We start from the raw sequence: 17270 nt of genomic DNA, 5'->3' as shown, positions 1-17270 counted from the left end.
GACTCAGGATAGGACACACATACACGACACACACACACCTTTTGTCCGGTGGCGATCCACCATTGTGTGACAGATGTGGTGAAGTATTGACAGTCCTTCACATTTTAATTGAGTGCAAACAATTGGACACTGTAAGAAAACAACACTTTCCATTACCCTACCGACAACATATACCTTTGCACCCTGCAATGTTCGTCGGTAGGGAACCGCTTTTTAGTCACAAATCATTGTTAGCGTTTTTTAAAGAAATTCATAGTTTTCACATCATATACCCGGGCATCCCGTAGCATGACCACTCCAGAGAGGTTTTTGCTGCGGTGGTTACACAAGAAAGCACTTGCCTCACGGCCCTTGGATGCAAGGGTATGAACGAGTGAGGCACTTGTGCTAATGCCATACATATCCACCATCGTCTTTTATTATCACCAACTTTTGTCATCTATTCACACCGCACACACCTTTCACGACATGGTCATGATTTTATTACTTGTATGTTTTTACCCGCCTTACCGCGAGGAATTTTATGGCCCTTATACAGCCGCTTATCACAATCATTGTCCATGTTTTTAGTAAGATGAACTGGCGCTCTTTGGCCGTGAAATGGCCCTTGCGCTATAAAACATCAAACATCATCATCATCTCACCCTTCCTTGTGGCCAAGTGCTTGAGAGAGACCATTGGAACCGGTTATAAGGCCACGAAGATGGCAAGTGGAGATCTGCTTCTCGAGTTAAAAGACAAGGAACAGTACAATAAACTCTCGCACCTCGTAGCCTTTGGTAACATCCCTGTCTCTGTGAGCGCACACCGTACCATGAATACAGTGAAGGGCGTGGTATCGGACGAAGATTTGATGCCACTGAGTGAAGAAGAGCTCTTTGATGGATGGAAGGATCAAGGTGTAATACAAGTCCAGCGCATCAAAATCAGACGTAACAACAATGAAATAGCAACAAAGCACTTGATACTCACCTTCAACTCAACCACTTTACCTGAGACTCTCGAAACTGGCTATGTAAAACTCCATGTCCGACCCTTCATTCCAAACCCGAGGCGTTGTTTCAAATGCCAGCGATTTGGTCATGCATCCCAGAGCTGCCGAGGACAGCTGATGTGTGCTAAGTGTGGCACAACTGGCCACAGTGCTGATGACTGTAGTCATGAAGAGGTCCTCTGTGCAAACTGCGAAGGTAGTCACCCCGCATACTCCAGAGCGTGCCCAGCCTGGAAAAGAGAAAAAGAAATAATAACTATAAAAGTTAAGGAAAATATCACATTCAGGGAAGCAAGACAACGAGTCTCGTTATCATTAGCACTAAAAACACCTTTTGCCGAAGTGGTGCAACGAGGGGCGGCACCACGAAGGCCCTTGGCAGTTGCCCGGACGGCGCCTAGCGTGCCGAGGCCAATGCCACAAGCCCCTGCGGCGGGAGCAGCCAGCGCTGCCCTGCCCAACTTCAGCCTGTCCACACCAGTGACCTCTACAAGCTCTGGCAGCAGCCAGGGCAATCACGAGGCCAAGGGGGCTCCATCAACCCCCAGCTCGGTGGGGACAAAGACTTCGTCGATCGAGGCGAAGTCTAAGTGACGCACAGATCGCTCTTTAGAGCGGGTGTCCAGTGCCTCGCAAGAGGCTATGGACACCAGTTCAAGCCAAATGGCGCAGGAAGTGCCGAAGGAGCGGCGAGCTTCACTCGACCGCCCCAAAAAGGACAGAACGCCGATTACAGGGCCTGACAAAGGCCCTGTAAAATGAGTTAATCCCCGTCTTCTTTGCACACAGCACTTTTTCCCTTTTTTTTCCACTATGGACAAAATCATACAGTGGAACGTTAGGGGAATACTTAGAAATCTAGATGACGTCCAAGAACTCCTGTGTAAGTTTAACGCGAAAGTGCTATGTGTGCAGGAAACGCACTTAACTCCTAAGCACAAGGACTTCCTACGACAATATATTATTTTCCGAAAAGACCGGGAGGTTCCTGTCGTACCATCTGGCGGTGTAGCCATTATAGTCGATCCTAGTATAGCATGCCAGCATTTGAAGCTCCAAACGGCCCTGGAGGCAGTGGCCATTCGAGCTGTACTTTTTAACAAACTCATTACCATATGTTCTGTGTACATACCACTGCATCAACAGCTACACAGACGTGATCTAGAATCATTAATAGATGAACTCCCAGAGCCGTTTCTGGTTCTAGGTGATTTTAATGCACACAATGTCCTGTGGGGCGATGCTCACTGTGATGCGCGAGGACGTCTCATTGAACAGCTGCTTTTCTCTTCTAGTTTATGTCTTTTAAATATAAAGGAGCCTAAGTATTTTAGCCTTGCAAACAACACGTACTCCTCCATAGATCTTAGCATTTCATCACCGTCCCTTTTACCTGTTTTTAAGTGGAACGTTCTTAAAAACCCTTATGGGAGTGACCACCTCCCAATCATCCTGAGTGCGCCGAACAAAGATCAACTACCCCCGCAGGTTCCTCGATGGAAGATTGACTCAGCTGATTGGGAAGGGTATAGAACTCTTACACATATGACATTGACTGAGCTGTCTGCCCTGACCATAGATGACGCTGTCACCTATTTTACAGCTTTTATACTTGATGCCGCATCTAAATGTATTGCCAAAACGAGCGGCATGTCTTCTAAACGGCGAGTCCCATGGTGGAACGACGCATGCAGGAAAGCACAGACCACTCAGAACAAAGCATGGGTGTTGCTTCGCGATTCCCCTACAGCAGAAAATCTGGAAAATTTCAAGCGGGTCAAATCGCAGGCAAGGAGAACGCGTCGACAAGCTAGACGAGAGAGCTGGACAAAGTTTATATTGAGTATCAACTCGTACACAGATGAGGGAAAAGTGTGGAATAAGGTAAAGAAAATTAAGGGCCAGCAAACGTATTCTCTTCCACTAGTAAATAGCCTCGGGCAAAGCTTGGAGGATCAAGCCAACTTTCTTGGCACACATTTCGAACACATATCGAGCTCCTCACACTACTCCCAATCCTTCCAGAATTACAAGGCACGAATAGAAAAACTAAAGTTAGAAAGAAAATCCGCAAGAAATGAGGCATATAATGCACCATTCTGCTTAGCAGAACTGCGAACAGCACTCAGCTGCTGTAATACATCTACCCCAGGTTCTGACAACGTAATGTACGCGATGCTGAAGGAACTACCCTCCGAAACTAAAGAAACCCTCCTCACTCTTTATAATCCCATATGGTTTTCAGGTGTGATTCCCTCCTCCTGGAAGGAGGCTGTTATAATTCCAATTTTGAAGCAGGGAAAGGATCCCTCTACTGTATCAAGTTACAGACCTATAGTGTTAACAAGCTGCCTGTGCAAACTCTTTGAAAAAATGATTAATTGCCGCTTACTCCACTACTTAGAAACAAACAAATTGCTCGACCCATACCAGTGCGGGTTTAGAGAGGGCCGATCTACCACCGACCATCTTATACGTATCGAGGCACACATACGTGAGGCTTTTGTTCATAATCAGTTTTTCTTATCGGTGTTCCTCGACATGGAGGAGGCCTACGATACTATGTGGAGGTTTGGAATATTGAGAGACCTCTCACACATAGGTATACGCGGTAATATGTTCAGTGTCATTGAAAGCTATCTGTCTGATCGCACATTCCGCGTTAGAGTGAGCAATGCTCTGTCCCGAACATTTGTACAGGAAACCGGAGTGCCACAGGGTGGGGTGCTCAGCTGTTCGCTCTTTATTATAAAAATGAATTCTCTCCGTCTGTACATCCCACGTAATATCTTTTATTCAACATATGTCGACGATGTGCAGATAGGTTTTCAATCGTGTTCTCTTGGGATCTGTGAGCGACAGGTTCAGCTCGCCCTTAACAAGGTATCCAAATGGGCTGATGAAAACGGGTTCAAACTGAACCCACAGAAAAGCACCTGTGTCTTGTTTTCACGAAAAAGAGGCTTGCTCCCTGAACCTGAACTGGTCCTTAAGGGTGAGCGTCTACCCGTAAACACAGAACATAAGTTCCTAGGTATAATTTTAGATGCGAAGTTAAGCTTTGTACCGCACATAAAACATCTTAAAAATAAATGCTTGAAAACAATGAATATCCTAAAGGTGCTGTCACGAACAACGTGGGGCAGTGACAGAAGGTGCCTCATGAATCTGTATAGAAGCCTTATACGCTCACGTCTTGAGCATGGGTCAATAGTCTATTACTCTGCCACGCCAAGCGCTCTGAAAATGTTGGACCCTGTTCATCATCAAGGCATCCGCCTGTCCACAGGCGCCTTTAGAACAAGCCCAGTTGAAAGCCTTTATGTAGAATCGGACGAGTGGTCACTCCATCTGCAGAGAACATATTCTTCCTTCATATATTTTCTTAAAGTAAATGCGAACAGTGAGCAACCTGCATATTTCACCATCAACGACCTGCCCAGCTCTCAACTTTTTTACAATCGACCCGCAATGGTACGTCCTTTTTCGCTGCGTGTTAGACACCTAGCTGAAGAAACAGATGTCCCACTGCTTGAATACCACCTCAGCCCCCCCGCTCTGCGGCTCCCGCCATGGCAGTGGCAGGTTGTAGACAGTGACACATCTTTCGTAGCTGTCACAAAGCATGCCTCCCCCATACACATTCGGATGTATTTCTTAGAGCTGCAACATAAATATGACTGTCCAGAATATTATACTGATGCATCCAAGTCTCATACTGGCGTGTCCTATGCGGCGGTCGGCCCATCCTTCTCAGATGCCGGCGTTCTGTCCACCAGCTCAAGCATTTTTACAGCCGAGGCTTACGAGTTATTCGTTGCCGTTAAACACATAAAAGAATTGAATACGCCAAGGGTAGTTATATACACAGACTCCCTGAGTGTCGTAAAAGCGTTGAAAAATCTTAAAAAACACAGAAACCCTATAATTATATCCCTCTATTCAATACTCTGCGCGGCCTATACTTCCAAGCAACATATCGTCGTGTGCTGGGTGCCAGGACATCGCGAGATCGAAGGAAATGTGTTGGCCAACCAGCTCGCCAAGTCAATTAACGGAAGCTCCGCCAACTCTTCAGTTGCTGTCCCTATAATGGACCTAAAACCAAGCATACGGAAAAAGCTCAGGGCTTACTGGCAGAAGTTATGGGATCAACAAACTCATAACAAGTTACACTTGATTAAACCATACCTCAATAACTGGCCACCCACGTCGAAAACACGCCGTACAGAGGTCAGTCTCTGTCGGCTTAGAATAGGACACACACACAGCACGCACACACACCTTTTGTCCGGTGGTGACCCACCCAGCTGCCAAAGATGTGGCCGTCCACTTACCGTACTTCACATACTCCTTGAATGCTCTGAGCTAGAGGCTTACAGGAAAAAACATTTTCCACTAGCGTACAAGGAACACATACTTCTTCACCCAGCTATGTTTATTGGTCGCGAACCTCTTTTTAAATATAATGCATTGAATGCATTCTTAAAGGAAGTAAATACCTTCCATGTTATCTACTCAAGTGATCGGTAGCACGGCCTCCGAAAGGAGGCTGCTGCTGCGGATGCTACATCCAAAAGAGCACCTGTCTCTCGGCCCTTGGGACCAAGGGGGCTGGCGAGAAATCGGTGCTAATATAACGCTCCTATTTTATGATGTCATGATAACAAAAGACTCATTCTCACCAAGCATGCTTCACTTCACTTTCATGATTTTACGGGTCTTACGCATCTTTAGAGCGCAGAATTTTAGGCCCTTTTACAGCCATTTACCATAACCATTGCTCTCATCCGATATCATTTCCTGGCGCTCTTTGGCCATCAATGGCCCTTGCGCCATTAAACAACATATATCATCATCATCATTAGTCCACCTTCCTCCAGCCACAGCATCTTAATCCCAGATCTCCAGTGCCTGCAAAGGCTGGTGGTCTCAACTACTGAATCGCAGCGTTGAGATAAGGCTCAGCGAATAGAGAGACATGGACCGGAGGTCAACCAAAAGCCCTAGCGCTGGAATTTGGCGGGATCGTCGCAGCGTACCACGACCGCATGTAATCGGGTGAGTGCCTGGCTTTGTGCTTGAGATATATCGAGTCTTTTAGCCTAGACCTGTTAAAAGATAGATGTAACGAACAACTGTCTAGCCTCTGTGGTTATCTCAGCACAGAGCAGCACTGGATAATTATCTGAGCAACAAGGTTCAGAAGGAAAGCTTAGATAATTCAGTAGAAACAAGTGTTAGTTTTGTGGAACTTTCAAGGATACATTGCGGGAAAACTTGGGATGTTGGAGAAAGCAGTAGAGTGAGGAATAAACAGTAAAAAGGTAGAGAGGGAGGTTGGCCACGTAGTGCTACTTGTGTGCTTAAGCTTGTGGTCTCCGCTGTGGGATTTGCCAGGCTTCAATTTCTCCTGACCCAGAATTGAAATTCTGGTGGGTTTGTGTTTTGTCACAGCTGAGCTAAAGCAAAGTAGTAGTAAGGGACCTCGTGAGATTGACGAGAAATAGTCTTTTGGACTTGTGTTGGGATCTCGACCTAGAGTTTGATGACGATATGCCTGCATCTCAACTCCGTGAGATAATTCTCAAAAGCAAAAGTGACAAAGTGGATATCGAGCACTTCAGCAGTATGTATTTAATGGAACAGGAGCAGGGAGAGAAAGAGAAGAAATGAAAAGAAAACAGGAATAGGAAGCACAGTGGGCGAATAAAAAGGAAAAAACACAGGAAGATTATGCAAGTGTTGAATGAGGAGATTGAAAAACTAGATCGCAGGTTATATACGAAACAGCAGAGTGGGCAATCTGTAGAGGTAGCGCACAAACGGTGTGATGTTGCGGCAGTACTGTTTAAGGCCGAAGAGAAGGCTAGTGCCTGTAAGGGTATGGTATAGGTGCTGACCTATTCCAAAGAAAAAGAGCTTGCAGTTGAATCAAAGTGTAAGGGTTCCGTGGTGGTGGAAACAGAGTTAAGATTAACAGAGTGTTCCACGAGAATTGAACCTTGCAGTCCTATAGACGATGTTGATGAGCGTCACAGGTGGACGAAAGGCTCCAAAGTTGGCACCCAGCAGTGTGCCAAGTGAAGAAAGCGTCCAAAGGACAAAAGCGTGACAAAGCTCACGATCAGTGCGACGCTTTTGACAAAAAGCTTCAAAAGGCGTTGTGAAATCGCAAGAAAATTGTCATTATCACCTCTGACGGCCCGGTGTAGCATGGTTCAAAGCAGCCGGAGAGTAAAGAAAAACAAAGCGCAATCTATGCAGCAGCGGTCCAAGGATGAACTGATAGGGAATTATCAGGACTCTGTGCGCGAGGCAGCAGAGGAGCACATCGATGATGATGAACGTCAAAGTAGGACGAAAGGCTCCCAAGTCCACACAAAGAAGCGTGCACGAAGGAGAAAGCATCCCAAGGGTAACAGTGAGGAAAAGCTCGCGATGAGCATAACGCGTTTGAGTAAGGGCTTCAAACAGCGGAGTGAAATGGCGAGAAAAGTGTCATTGTGATCCTTGACGGGTCTATATTGTATGCGTCCAAGATGCCGGAAAAGAAAAGCGCATCGTATGTGGCAGTGTTTGCATGATAAATTACTAGGCAATCATCAAGATAGTGCAAACAAAAGAGCTAACGAGCATGTGGGTGCTGATGAGCGTCTGGAAGGGCGAATGTCTCCGTATACAGCACCAAGAAGCATGCAAAACGAAGAAAGCCTCCTAAAAACAAACAGGCGAAAATCGCGACGCGTTTGAGGAATGTGTTCAAGTGGTGGAGCAAAATTGCGAGAAAGTTGCCATATGGTATGCATCCAAGCGGCCAAAGCGCAAAGAAAAGAGCAGTGCTTTGTCCACGTATGCGATCAGAGGGCAAGAAACCTTTCCGTTGTTCTCGTGGCGCATTGAATGGGATGCAGAACACAAAGGTCCGTGGTTGTCGCGAATTGACAGGAAGAGATTACGGCAAGTCTGCTTTGAGGATCGTCGCGAGGTTCGGTAGTGAAGGGATTAACCGCTTCATTAGAAAAACCTTCCTGGCGCGACCACCGCGAGTTCGACTTAAAGTTGTTGAAAACAGCTGTTAGCTTCTCAGAAAATGTTGACTCGTGACTGTTGAAAGGAATTTTGTTTGCTTTAGAAATAAAATTGTTTTCTCTTGCAATCTTCTTTACTTAATTTTTAAATAACTAGTTTGAATTTTACGTTTGCGCTCTAACGTTTTGGGTAGCCTACATGCGTTGTGTGTGTGTGTGTGTGTGTGTGTGTGTGTATATATATATATATATATATATATATATATATATATATATATATCATCCACTTTACTTTCTTCTTATTTACATTCTATTGGTTCTAATAACTTTCTCTGTACATTCCTTGGCATTACTGTCTGTTAGATCTCATTAATACTGTGTTAAAACACGGAAAAACGAGCCCTTAGGTATACATTTTTTTCCCTTATTTCATTAAACGAGGGTCTCATATTAATCATCTGCCCGCTCATAATAAGTTCACGTGCTACGTGACGCCAAACATGCGCATAAAAGAGTGTTTTCACACTCGTCGCTTGGCTTATAGATGGTGCTGACTGTCACTCCTACTTCTAAATTCACATATAAACCCAAAAAAGTGGATGGAGGGAAGGCCGCTGTGGTAGCTCAGTGGTTGGAGCATCGAACGCGTTATTCGAAGGTCGTAGGTTCGATTCCTGCTCACAGCTGGTCATTTTTTCATCCACTTTTCTTTCTTATTTACATTCCATTGGTTCTAATAACTTCCCCTGTACATTCCTTGGCATTACTGTCTGTTAGATCTCATTAATATTGTGTTAAAACACGGAAAAACGAGCCCTTGGTATACGCTTTTTTCCCTTATTTTATATATATATATATGTATATCGATATATATCGATATATATATATCGGAAGGAGATAGTGACACGCATTTGATTGAGTTGCGGGGCTTAAGAGATGAGCTCTTTAAAAATAAGGTGACGGCAGCTGATGGAAAAGAGTGTTTGGCATTTCCGCTGCGTGTAATCCGTAGACGTATAGAAATATTAGGTCAGTGTACCTCTAGTTGAATTATGACAACGTTGAAATTGGAGCCGTAGAAAAAGCTAGCACCTATGAGGGTAACAGCAGTTTCAAGAATGAACTGAGTTTGACTACTGCGAAAGTTGCTGCGCTAAGAGGAGAGACCGACGAAGCCCCGAATAAGTGCAATGTGGTGTTGTGCGAGGTGAAATCTAGCGAAACAGCTAAGATAGTTTTAGAACATCTAGCACTGACACACAGTGAGGCTGTCCCAATGGTGGATCTTGCATGCAGGGTTAAAAGAGATTTCGACCCCCTTAGAGGGAACAACAGCATCGTGCCAGCAGAGTGTAAGGAAGTAGTGCAGGGAAGAGTAGTTGTGGACAGCTCCCAGGCATGTGAGCTGGGTTCACCTGAAAGTATCGCAACGGTGAATCCTGCATGCGGTGTCCAAGAGGATTTCGACTCTCTAGGCAGGAAAACCAGAGGGAATACAGGAGATGAAGTGCTACTAGAGATTAGTGAGGGCAATGCAGTTGTGAGCAGCTCCCAGGAATGCGAGCCAAGTTTGGAAGGAAAAGGCTGCATTGTCACTGGATGCGTTGAGCTGTCTGCCACTCCGGAGAGTTAAAGAAAGGATGATTTATGCACAAATCATTTAGACGAAGCGGGCAAGACAGCTAACGAAACTAACTAGCGTGCTGGTGAGCAACAGACGCGAGCGAGAGGCTCAGACATGCGCGCGAGGAAGTGTAGACGGAAGTGGCCTCTTAGAGCAGAGAGTGCGATAAAAAAGAGCACAGCTCGCTTGAATAAAGGTTGTAAACGTTCGAGAACAGTAAACAGAATGAGGCGTTTGTCATCCGCGCTGAAGTTAGTTTGCATGCGTATGAGCTGCCGAACAAAAAGAAAAGTGCGCTGGGCGAAAATACAAACGGAAGGAAGGGGACAGTAAGCCTTTCGTTGTTCTGTCCACATGTTTGATGGGGCGCGGGAGTGCAAAGTCCACAGCTCCTTAAATGTAACTGAGCAAGAGGAAGAACACCGATCGCCAGCGAGGAGCTTGGCGGGGTTCGGATGAGAAGCGAATGGGTTTCGCCATTGTTCCATTCCCCGTTTGCCAAGAAAGGCCCACAGGGCTTAGCCACCGCGCGTTCGTCTGAAAAAGGAGTAGAAAACCATAAGGTTTTGACGGTGGTCGCTAGTGGATTTGTTTTATTTTGAAGTTTGGTTTTGACGGTATAATTTTGTTTGGGTTTCAGAATGTGTTCGCTTAGTATCTCAGCTAATGGATAAGTGTTTCAGCAGATAATTTAAGTTGTTTATTTCTTAAGCCTTGTATGCTTTGTCTTTGAAGTTAAGCGTGTTTCGGCTACATAGTGACACACCTAGGACCATTTGTTGAGTAAAAGCGACATTATAAACGGATTTTCTGGGAGCGCAGAGGCACAAAGAATATCCTTGCGAGTTTTTCCAGGGTTCATGCGAAAGTTGTTTTTTTTCTTAATTTAATGTTTTGTTCGCGTGTGTCTGGTGTGGAAGTAAAAAAAGCTAGTTCATGAGTTTATGTGTGTGTTCTGTGAGACTAGTAACCGCAGGAGCGAATTTATTAGTGGTACATCGACGCAGTACTACTATAACGTGCGATTGCAGGCTTGTAATGCGGATGTTCCTGGCACTGGTGCAGCATGACCGTTATCTCTTCGTCAGCTCTGAGGGAACTGACGACCAGTTTTGGCGGCAAAAAATTTTGGGGACCAAGGAATAGTGTGAAGCAAAAGGCTGTTTCTTGAATATGAGGCCTGGTTAACTCACAGTGGATTACTGATGCTGGCACACAAGTATGCCACAAGGAGCACATCACTTGGGAGTTCATTTTCTCGAAAGCAGTTCAATCGGAACAATATTCTCGAATCGGGATTGGGAGCTTCGGCGAAAGCTCAGAAAAACATTCCGATTGCTGCTTTGTGTTTGGTAATACTACGTATTAAGGAAGGTTGTCTTAGATGATTTTTCGGACTCGATGTGTCTCGGTGCTGGCAGGGCCCTCTACGGAGAGGCAGTGAGCAAGGTGAAGGCTTGGCAGGGCCCTCTCCTGTGCCTGTGGTTGTGTGTATGAATGCTTATTTCCAGAAAAGAGCCACGAAAAACGAGCTGGAAAGAGTCCTTGGCTGGGCGTCATCGGCAGTGGCCTGAAAGACGCCACCACACAATGACACTTCGGCCAACCTGGGCAGCTGGTCACCCTCAGGTCGAGTCTCCCGCTGGCGGACGAGCTGTTGCGTCCGGCGCCTGGGCTTATGAGGGGGTGGCCTTCTTTTAAACCGCAAACAAGTTGCCGAAGGGCTGGCGGCCTATGTCCACCATGTATTGCACTTCCCAGCTGGGAAGCGAGGCTTCTGTTCTACCTTTTGTTTCGATTACCTGGGTGGCATTAAAGTTGATGCGATGGTCCTTTTTTTTCTGCGTTCTGCGAGAGTGTTTCATGCTGCATTGAAGCTACTGTTGCGTCCGGCGCCGGAGCTTGCGAGGGAGCAGCGTTCTTTTAATCCTCAAACAAGTCGCCGAACGACTGGTGGCCTATGTTCGCCATGTATTGTCCTTCCCAGCCAGAAAGGACAATACAGAAGTAACCAATATTATCCAATAAAACTGTATTGGGGAATTCATCATTTATTCTTCTAATTCCACACTGCCAGACAGATTTCTGTCAAATATGTTTACTTTTGGGTCTTGTATCTCTATCTCAAATACATATCATCAGCTTGGTGTCTTGTATTGTGTCATGATACAATCCACCTTTCTCATGGTGCCACAGCACATGTATGCTTCCCCTGGCCAGAAAGTGGCCAAGCACTGTGGTAGGGCCTCCGCATGCCTTTTCATCATCGAGGCTTTTGTTCTGACTGGCCTGGTTTTCCCAGATCACCCCACGAATCACCACTCCTCTATCAAAACTGCAGAGCTCAGCATAAGAAAATGGAAAAATGTGGATTGCAATGTATCCTTGGTAGTCCTGTTCATTATGACTGACATTGAGGTGATATGAATAATAAGAAACAGTTAACTATCCAATTGTCTGTTTACAACTCTTACTTTACTTCTTGTGTCATGTTGGTAATGGTTTATATGGCACTCATTATGGGAATTGGCTGGCGAACCACTGATAGGCATGTGGTCAAGTTACCAAAATAGTGTTGCAGGTATGAGAGCACCTACCACAGAATACTGGGAAATTTCGAAGCAGTGCCAGGTAGTTGTGCTGCTGTTGATGATCAGTTGTTGAGATGGAGGAAATGTTTAGGGTCTTCAACTCTTTCGTTACTGTGCGAAAATGGTTGTTTTTCATATGTCTCGGGAAAGCCATTTTTGTCTGTTTGAACAGCACTCTAGCATGCATGGCGGCATACGAAGCTTTGCACAATAAAATGCTCTTTCCGAAAAACATGTTGTAGAGCAACACAAATATTTTAAAATGAATGAAAATGTGAAAAGTGTGAAATTTTCGGTGGCCAGCTGATAAACAGTACAATAAGAAACGCTATATATACAAAAATATTCAAAACAAAGAAAATTCAGAATATACATTTTGTAGATTAATGACCCAGGAACAGTGTAAAAAATATTGATTGTTGTACAAAATGTTTCTCTTCACATAGACGAAGGAAATCTTCTTCTTCGCCCCGCCGTGGTGGTCTAGTGGCTAAGGTACTCGACTGGTGACCCGCAGGTCGCGGGATCGAATCCCGGCTGCGGTGGCTGCATTTTTGATGCAGACAAAAATGCTGTAGGCCTGTGTGTTCAGATTTAAGTGCAGGTTAAAGAACCCCAGGTGGTCAAAATTTCTGGAGCCCTCCACTACGACGTCTCTCATAATCATGTGGTGGTTTTGGGACGTTAAACCCCACATATCAATCAATCAATCAAATCTTCTGTTTCATTGGTCGTGCCGTGTGGTGAAGCATTGTATGGTTTTTCGCGAGACACAGTGTACTCGTACTCTTTTCTCAGTAAATTTTTTATGTCTTGTGATAAGAGTCTCCAGGTGTTCCAATATAGATGGATACCCGTGATGTGAATGATCCGTCTATAAATGAGATGTGCAATGGACTTCGCTATTTCATCTAGCATTATCTCTTTCTATGAGCCACTCCACTCTGCATAGGTTGGCATTTCAATATATGCATCCAAGCATATTTCTTTGCATTTTGGGTGTATCATATTGAAATAAAAAGACAATATCACACAAAGTTCTATAGCTTTTCGCACTGCTTCATAGTCAGCACCAAGATATGTTCCAGGGGCCTTTTTGTCATTAGGAAAAACTTTGCAGCCAGTGCCAGCACACTGAGACCCAGCAAGTGTGGACCACGCACGTAACTAGGACAGCTTTAAGATTGTGCACATAAGTCAGAAGCTATACTCACTTGCGGCGGAGGAGACAACTTAAGGATTTAAACAGAACAAACCCATAAACGGCTGCGGATGTCTCAGACTGACGCAAAACATCGTCGACATAAAACTTGAAGCCGATGTGCTGTCATTTTTAACTTTAAGCTCATCCTCACTCATTTCAGGTGGTGTTACAAGACAATTTCGAGCAGCGCATGTGTTTTGCAGCGCTGGTGCGAACCCAAGCCCGTGACGACAACGTCGTAGAAGAGACTAGTGACACTATATGCAACCCTATGCCTGATATAACAATGCAAGCAAAATTAAAGCTGTTGAAAACTACGTGAACTCGTTAAACACGTGGTGGACCTTTGTAAATTTTTTTATAGAACATATTTTCCCTGACTAGTAGGAACAGCTCTCTACTGAATAGCTGGCATATTTTTCTGGCAATAATTACTTCTCAATATAGTCAAATTGTGAAACTGACACTTTAATTTGATATTTGGCTTGCAAAGGTTTTTTTTTTCTTTACAGAACTTCGATATTGCTGTATTGTAACTACGAGGGGCACGCACTTCTGGGAAATTCATCAGCCTAGTGCACTTTTCCAACAATACATGCACATTGCTTCGCGCAAAGGTCTGTAAGAAATCACAATATTACCAGAACGGGCAAGTTCAAATTGATTCTGAAAATTCAGTGGCTGGACTAACTACGAGAAAGTGCTGGGTTCACGAGAAACAAATTTAACATGCCAAAATCGGTGATTCAAAAACATTGATCACCTGTGATCGATTTGAATAGGCATCGTAACAAAAGAGTTAAAGTGCCACTCATACAATGTATTTTTTTTGCAGCTGGCCTCTGGCATGTGGACGCTGAGGACCTCTACCGCAACAGCCGAACCTTCCGATACTACAACAAAGAGAAAGCCCACTGCAGAAAGTGTGATCAAATGGGGCATGTAGCTAAGTTTTGTCGCAAAAAGAAGGTAAGCTTTAACTGGCTGCTTGTATACTTCTTTAATGAATAAACATTACGAATGAAAATGTTGACGAGCCCAGGAACAACAGACAACAGCACTGACTCGCAAATAAAATTTTATTTTGAAACAAAGTATAGTTTCGAATAATTTGCAATATTTCATGTCTGATCAATCACTTAGGCTTTTTTTGGCTAATTTTTGTTACCCTTCGCTTGAGTAATAGTTGTATGCACCACTCTTTACATGCGTAATTCTCTTTCATATGCCATTTATTCTGTTTCATTTTGAAATGAAATTTTGTGAGTCAGCAATGTCGTCAGTAATTTCTCTGCTCATCCACATTTTCTTTCACGCTGTTTACTGGTTCAAAATGAAACCACATCAATTTGCTCAGTTACCTATCTGATACTTGTATACTTGTCGGGCTACACAAAGGTGGTCACACCCACCCCTGGACATGCCTGGGATAATCTGATATTGTGCAACATCTGCCGACTGCTTATACCATCTGCTCAGAAGCTAGTTAAACTAAAATTTTCTGGTAGGTTTTGTTTTGGTATGAAAGAGGACAAAACAAACGATCAACTGTTCGGGTTGCTTGAGTATACTTAGTTTTCTTTATCCAAAGGTGCCAAGTGCAATTTTGTGGCAGTGCAGTGGTTTGGCGTTAGTCACTATGTAGCACATATCATGGGAGGAGAATGCCAACAGAGGAGCAAAAGGAGAAGTGCTAGCATTGCTAATTAGTAACATTTATTGCTGAACAATCTTGTGTGTACTAAAGTTAGTCGTTTGGACATCTACTCAATAACAACGATGACAAAAAAAAAAACAGAAAGGGGTCCATAGGTGGGCTATTTGGTAATTTAAATTAATTTCCTCGCTCTCAGTTTGCCATGGAACTATAAAACAAATGTCTATGAAATTCATACTGAGTGTGCAAAAATTGCATAAAATAAATTGCATATAATTTACTTAAGAAATATCTAGGTTTATGAATATTCTGCTTGATGTGAGCTGTATACGATGCCCCGCCGTGGCGGTCTAGTGGCTAAGATACTCGGCTGCTGTCCCGCAGGTTGCAGAGTCGAATCCCGGCTGCAGTGGTTGCATTTCCGATGAAGGCGGAAATGCTGTAGGCCCGTGTGCTCAGATTTGGGTGCATGTTAAAGAACTCCAGGTGGTCAAAATTTCCGGAGCCCTTCACTATGGCGTCTGTCATAATCATATGATAGTTTTGGGACGTTAAACCTCACATATCAATCAGGCAATCGTAAGCTGTATGCAATTCATGAGTTCCATCAACTCTGTCTGCCTTTTATTTTGGACAATAACTTCTGAAACCAGAATGGGCTTTATGCAAGAGTTTCCCTCCTCGCATGCATATGTCTCAACTAGATGTTGTTTCTCTCACAAGATAATATTGTATTTATTTGTCATCAGATAATGTTGTACATAATTGTAGCCTGCTTGTAGTGGTTAGCTGCAGACCCAGTATGAAAACCCCTTTATTAAGCAGATTTCCACTGCCATAATAACGCTTGCTCTTTCTTTCAAAGACAACTGATGCAAAGCCTGCGGTTAAGAGCAAACCTCATAAGCGCGAAAATGCACGCGACAGCGACGAGCAACGCTACGAGCGACGAAACCAGGAGTTCGCGCGACGTGTCGCGTGCTCGTTTTCGCGCGATCGCTCGGTTCTCCAGATTTGAAAACCGTCGCCCGGAAGTGCGGGGCCCTAGCAGCCAATAGCGAAAAACCGGAAAAGACAGACTACGTGGGTGCACGTCACCCTGCCCAAGTCACGTATGCGCAACAAGAAATAACGCAATGTTTACGCATGTGCATATAAAAAAAAGTGCTGCAAGCCACTCATAAGTACTTTTCGTTCCATTACACAACAATATATCGTATTTTTAAATTGCATACCACTCACTACGCGGTTTTCTTCGTGCGAATAGACGTCCTCATGCCAGCAACAGTGGAGTTCACTCGCCGCAGCCGTCGCGTGAATGAGGTTTGCCTGCGCTAGCGACTGATCGCGCGAAGAAGATCTACGTCGCTGTCGCGTGCATTTCGCACTTATGAGCTTTGGCCCTTATGATTTATGTGGGGAAGTTTGCCAGAAAGTTTTTGAATGTGCTAAATGGAAGAAGAAAAAAAAAAGAAGTGTCTTGCAAATTGGAGTTTTCACATTCAGCGATTTTTCAGAAAAAAAAATACGATGTACAGTGCTTACGCATGTAAGAACAGTTCACAGTGTTTATGCAGGTATGAAATATATAAGCCCAAAATTGGCAAACTGATTGATTTTTTTTTTTTTGTAGAGTATTCTTAAACGTCATAGTATACATAGCAAAAATTCATCGTTAATGCTAGTTACTTCATTTTTAAAGGTAATCACAAAAGTAGTGATAATATGCGCACCTCTGTGTTTATTGAGCTGTTGGCATTTTTCGTTGTTGGACTAGGATAATCATGAGTTGTGCTTGGTGTATGTTGCTATAGCCAAATGCTTCAGCAAAAGTAATTGCTGAAGCCTTGGCTCAGTTTCCATGTTTGTTCATTACGACTGGCCAGGATAGAAATTATTGAGCTTTTTTTGGGGGGGTGAACTAATTATTGTATCAGTAATTATGGTAAGTACATGTAACTTCTAACTAGTGGCTTTGTACTGAATGTAGCCCGAGGAATCGTAAATTTTTCACATCACACACCAGTTTCGATTGGTTTATTTTTCTGACACATTGTAAACTGCTTAAACATGCCTTGTTCTCTGGGATCACCACTCATTCTGCTGGTGCTAAAAAATCATAGCAGCATGTCCACTTTCAGCCACAGTGCTAAGTTGCCCTTCTGATAA

General features: G+C 44.2%; 1 protein-coding gene across 2 annotated transcripts in view; it reads left to right on the top strand.

The window, feature by feature from the left end:
- LOC142776191 (uncharacterized) overlaps positions 1-17270 on the top strand; it is an 80434-nt gene that overhangs the window by 20918 nt on the left and 42246 nt on the right. The window contains exons 2-3 of one of the 2 annotated variants that reach the window (XM_075879403.1): positions 13957-14061; positions 14280-14413. In XM_075879403.1, the coding sequence (XP_075735518.1) occupies positions 13957-14061; positions 14280-14413 (239 nt within the window). The remainder of the gene's footprint in view (positions 1-13956; positions 14062-14279; positions 14414-17270) is intronic. The other variant, XM_075879404.1, reaches the window with a different exon arrangement.

This window comes from Rhipicephalus microplus, chromosome X (assembly GCF_043290135.1).
Source record: "Rhipicephalus microplus isolate Deutch F79 chromosome X, USDA_Rmic, whole genome shotgun sequence".
NCBI classification, from domain to species: Eukaryota; Metazoa; Arthropoda; class Arachnida; order Ixodida; family Ixodidae; genus Rhipicephalus; species Rhipicephalus microplus.
This window is presented reverse-complemented; position numbering and strand designations above follow the sequence as displayed.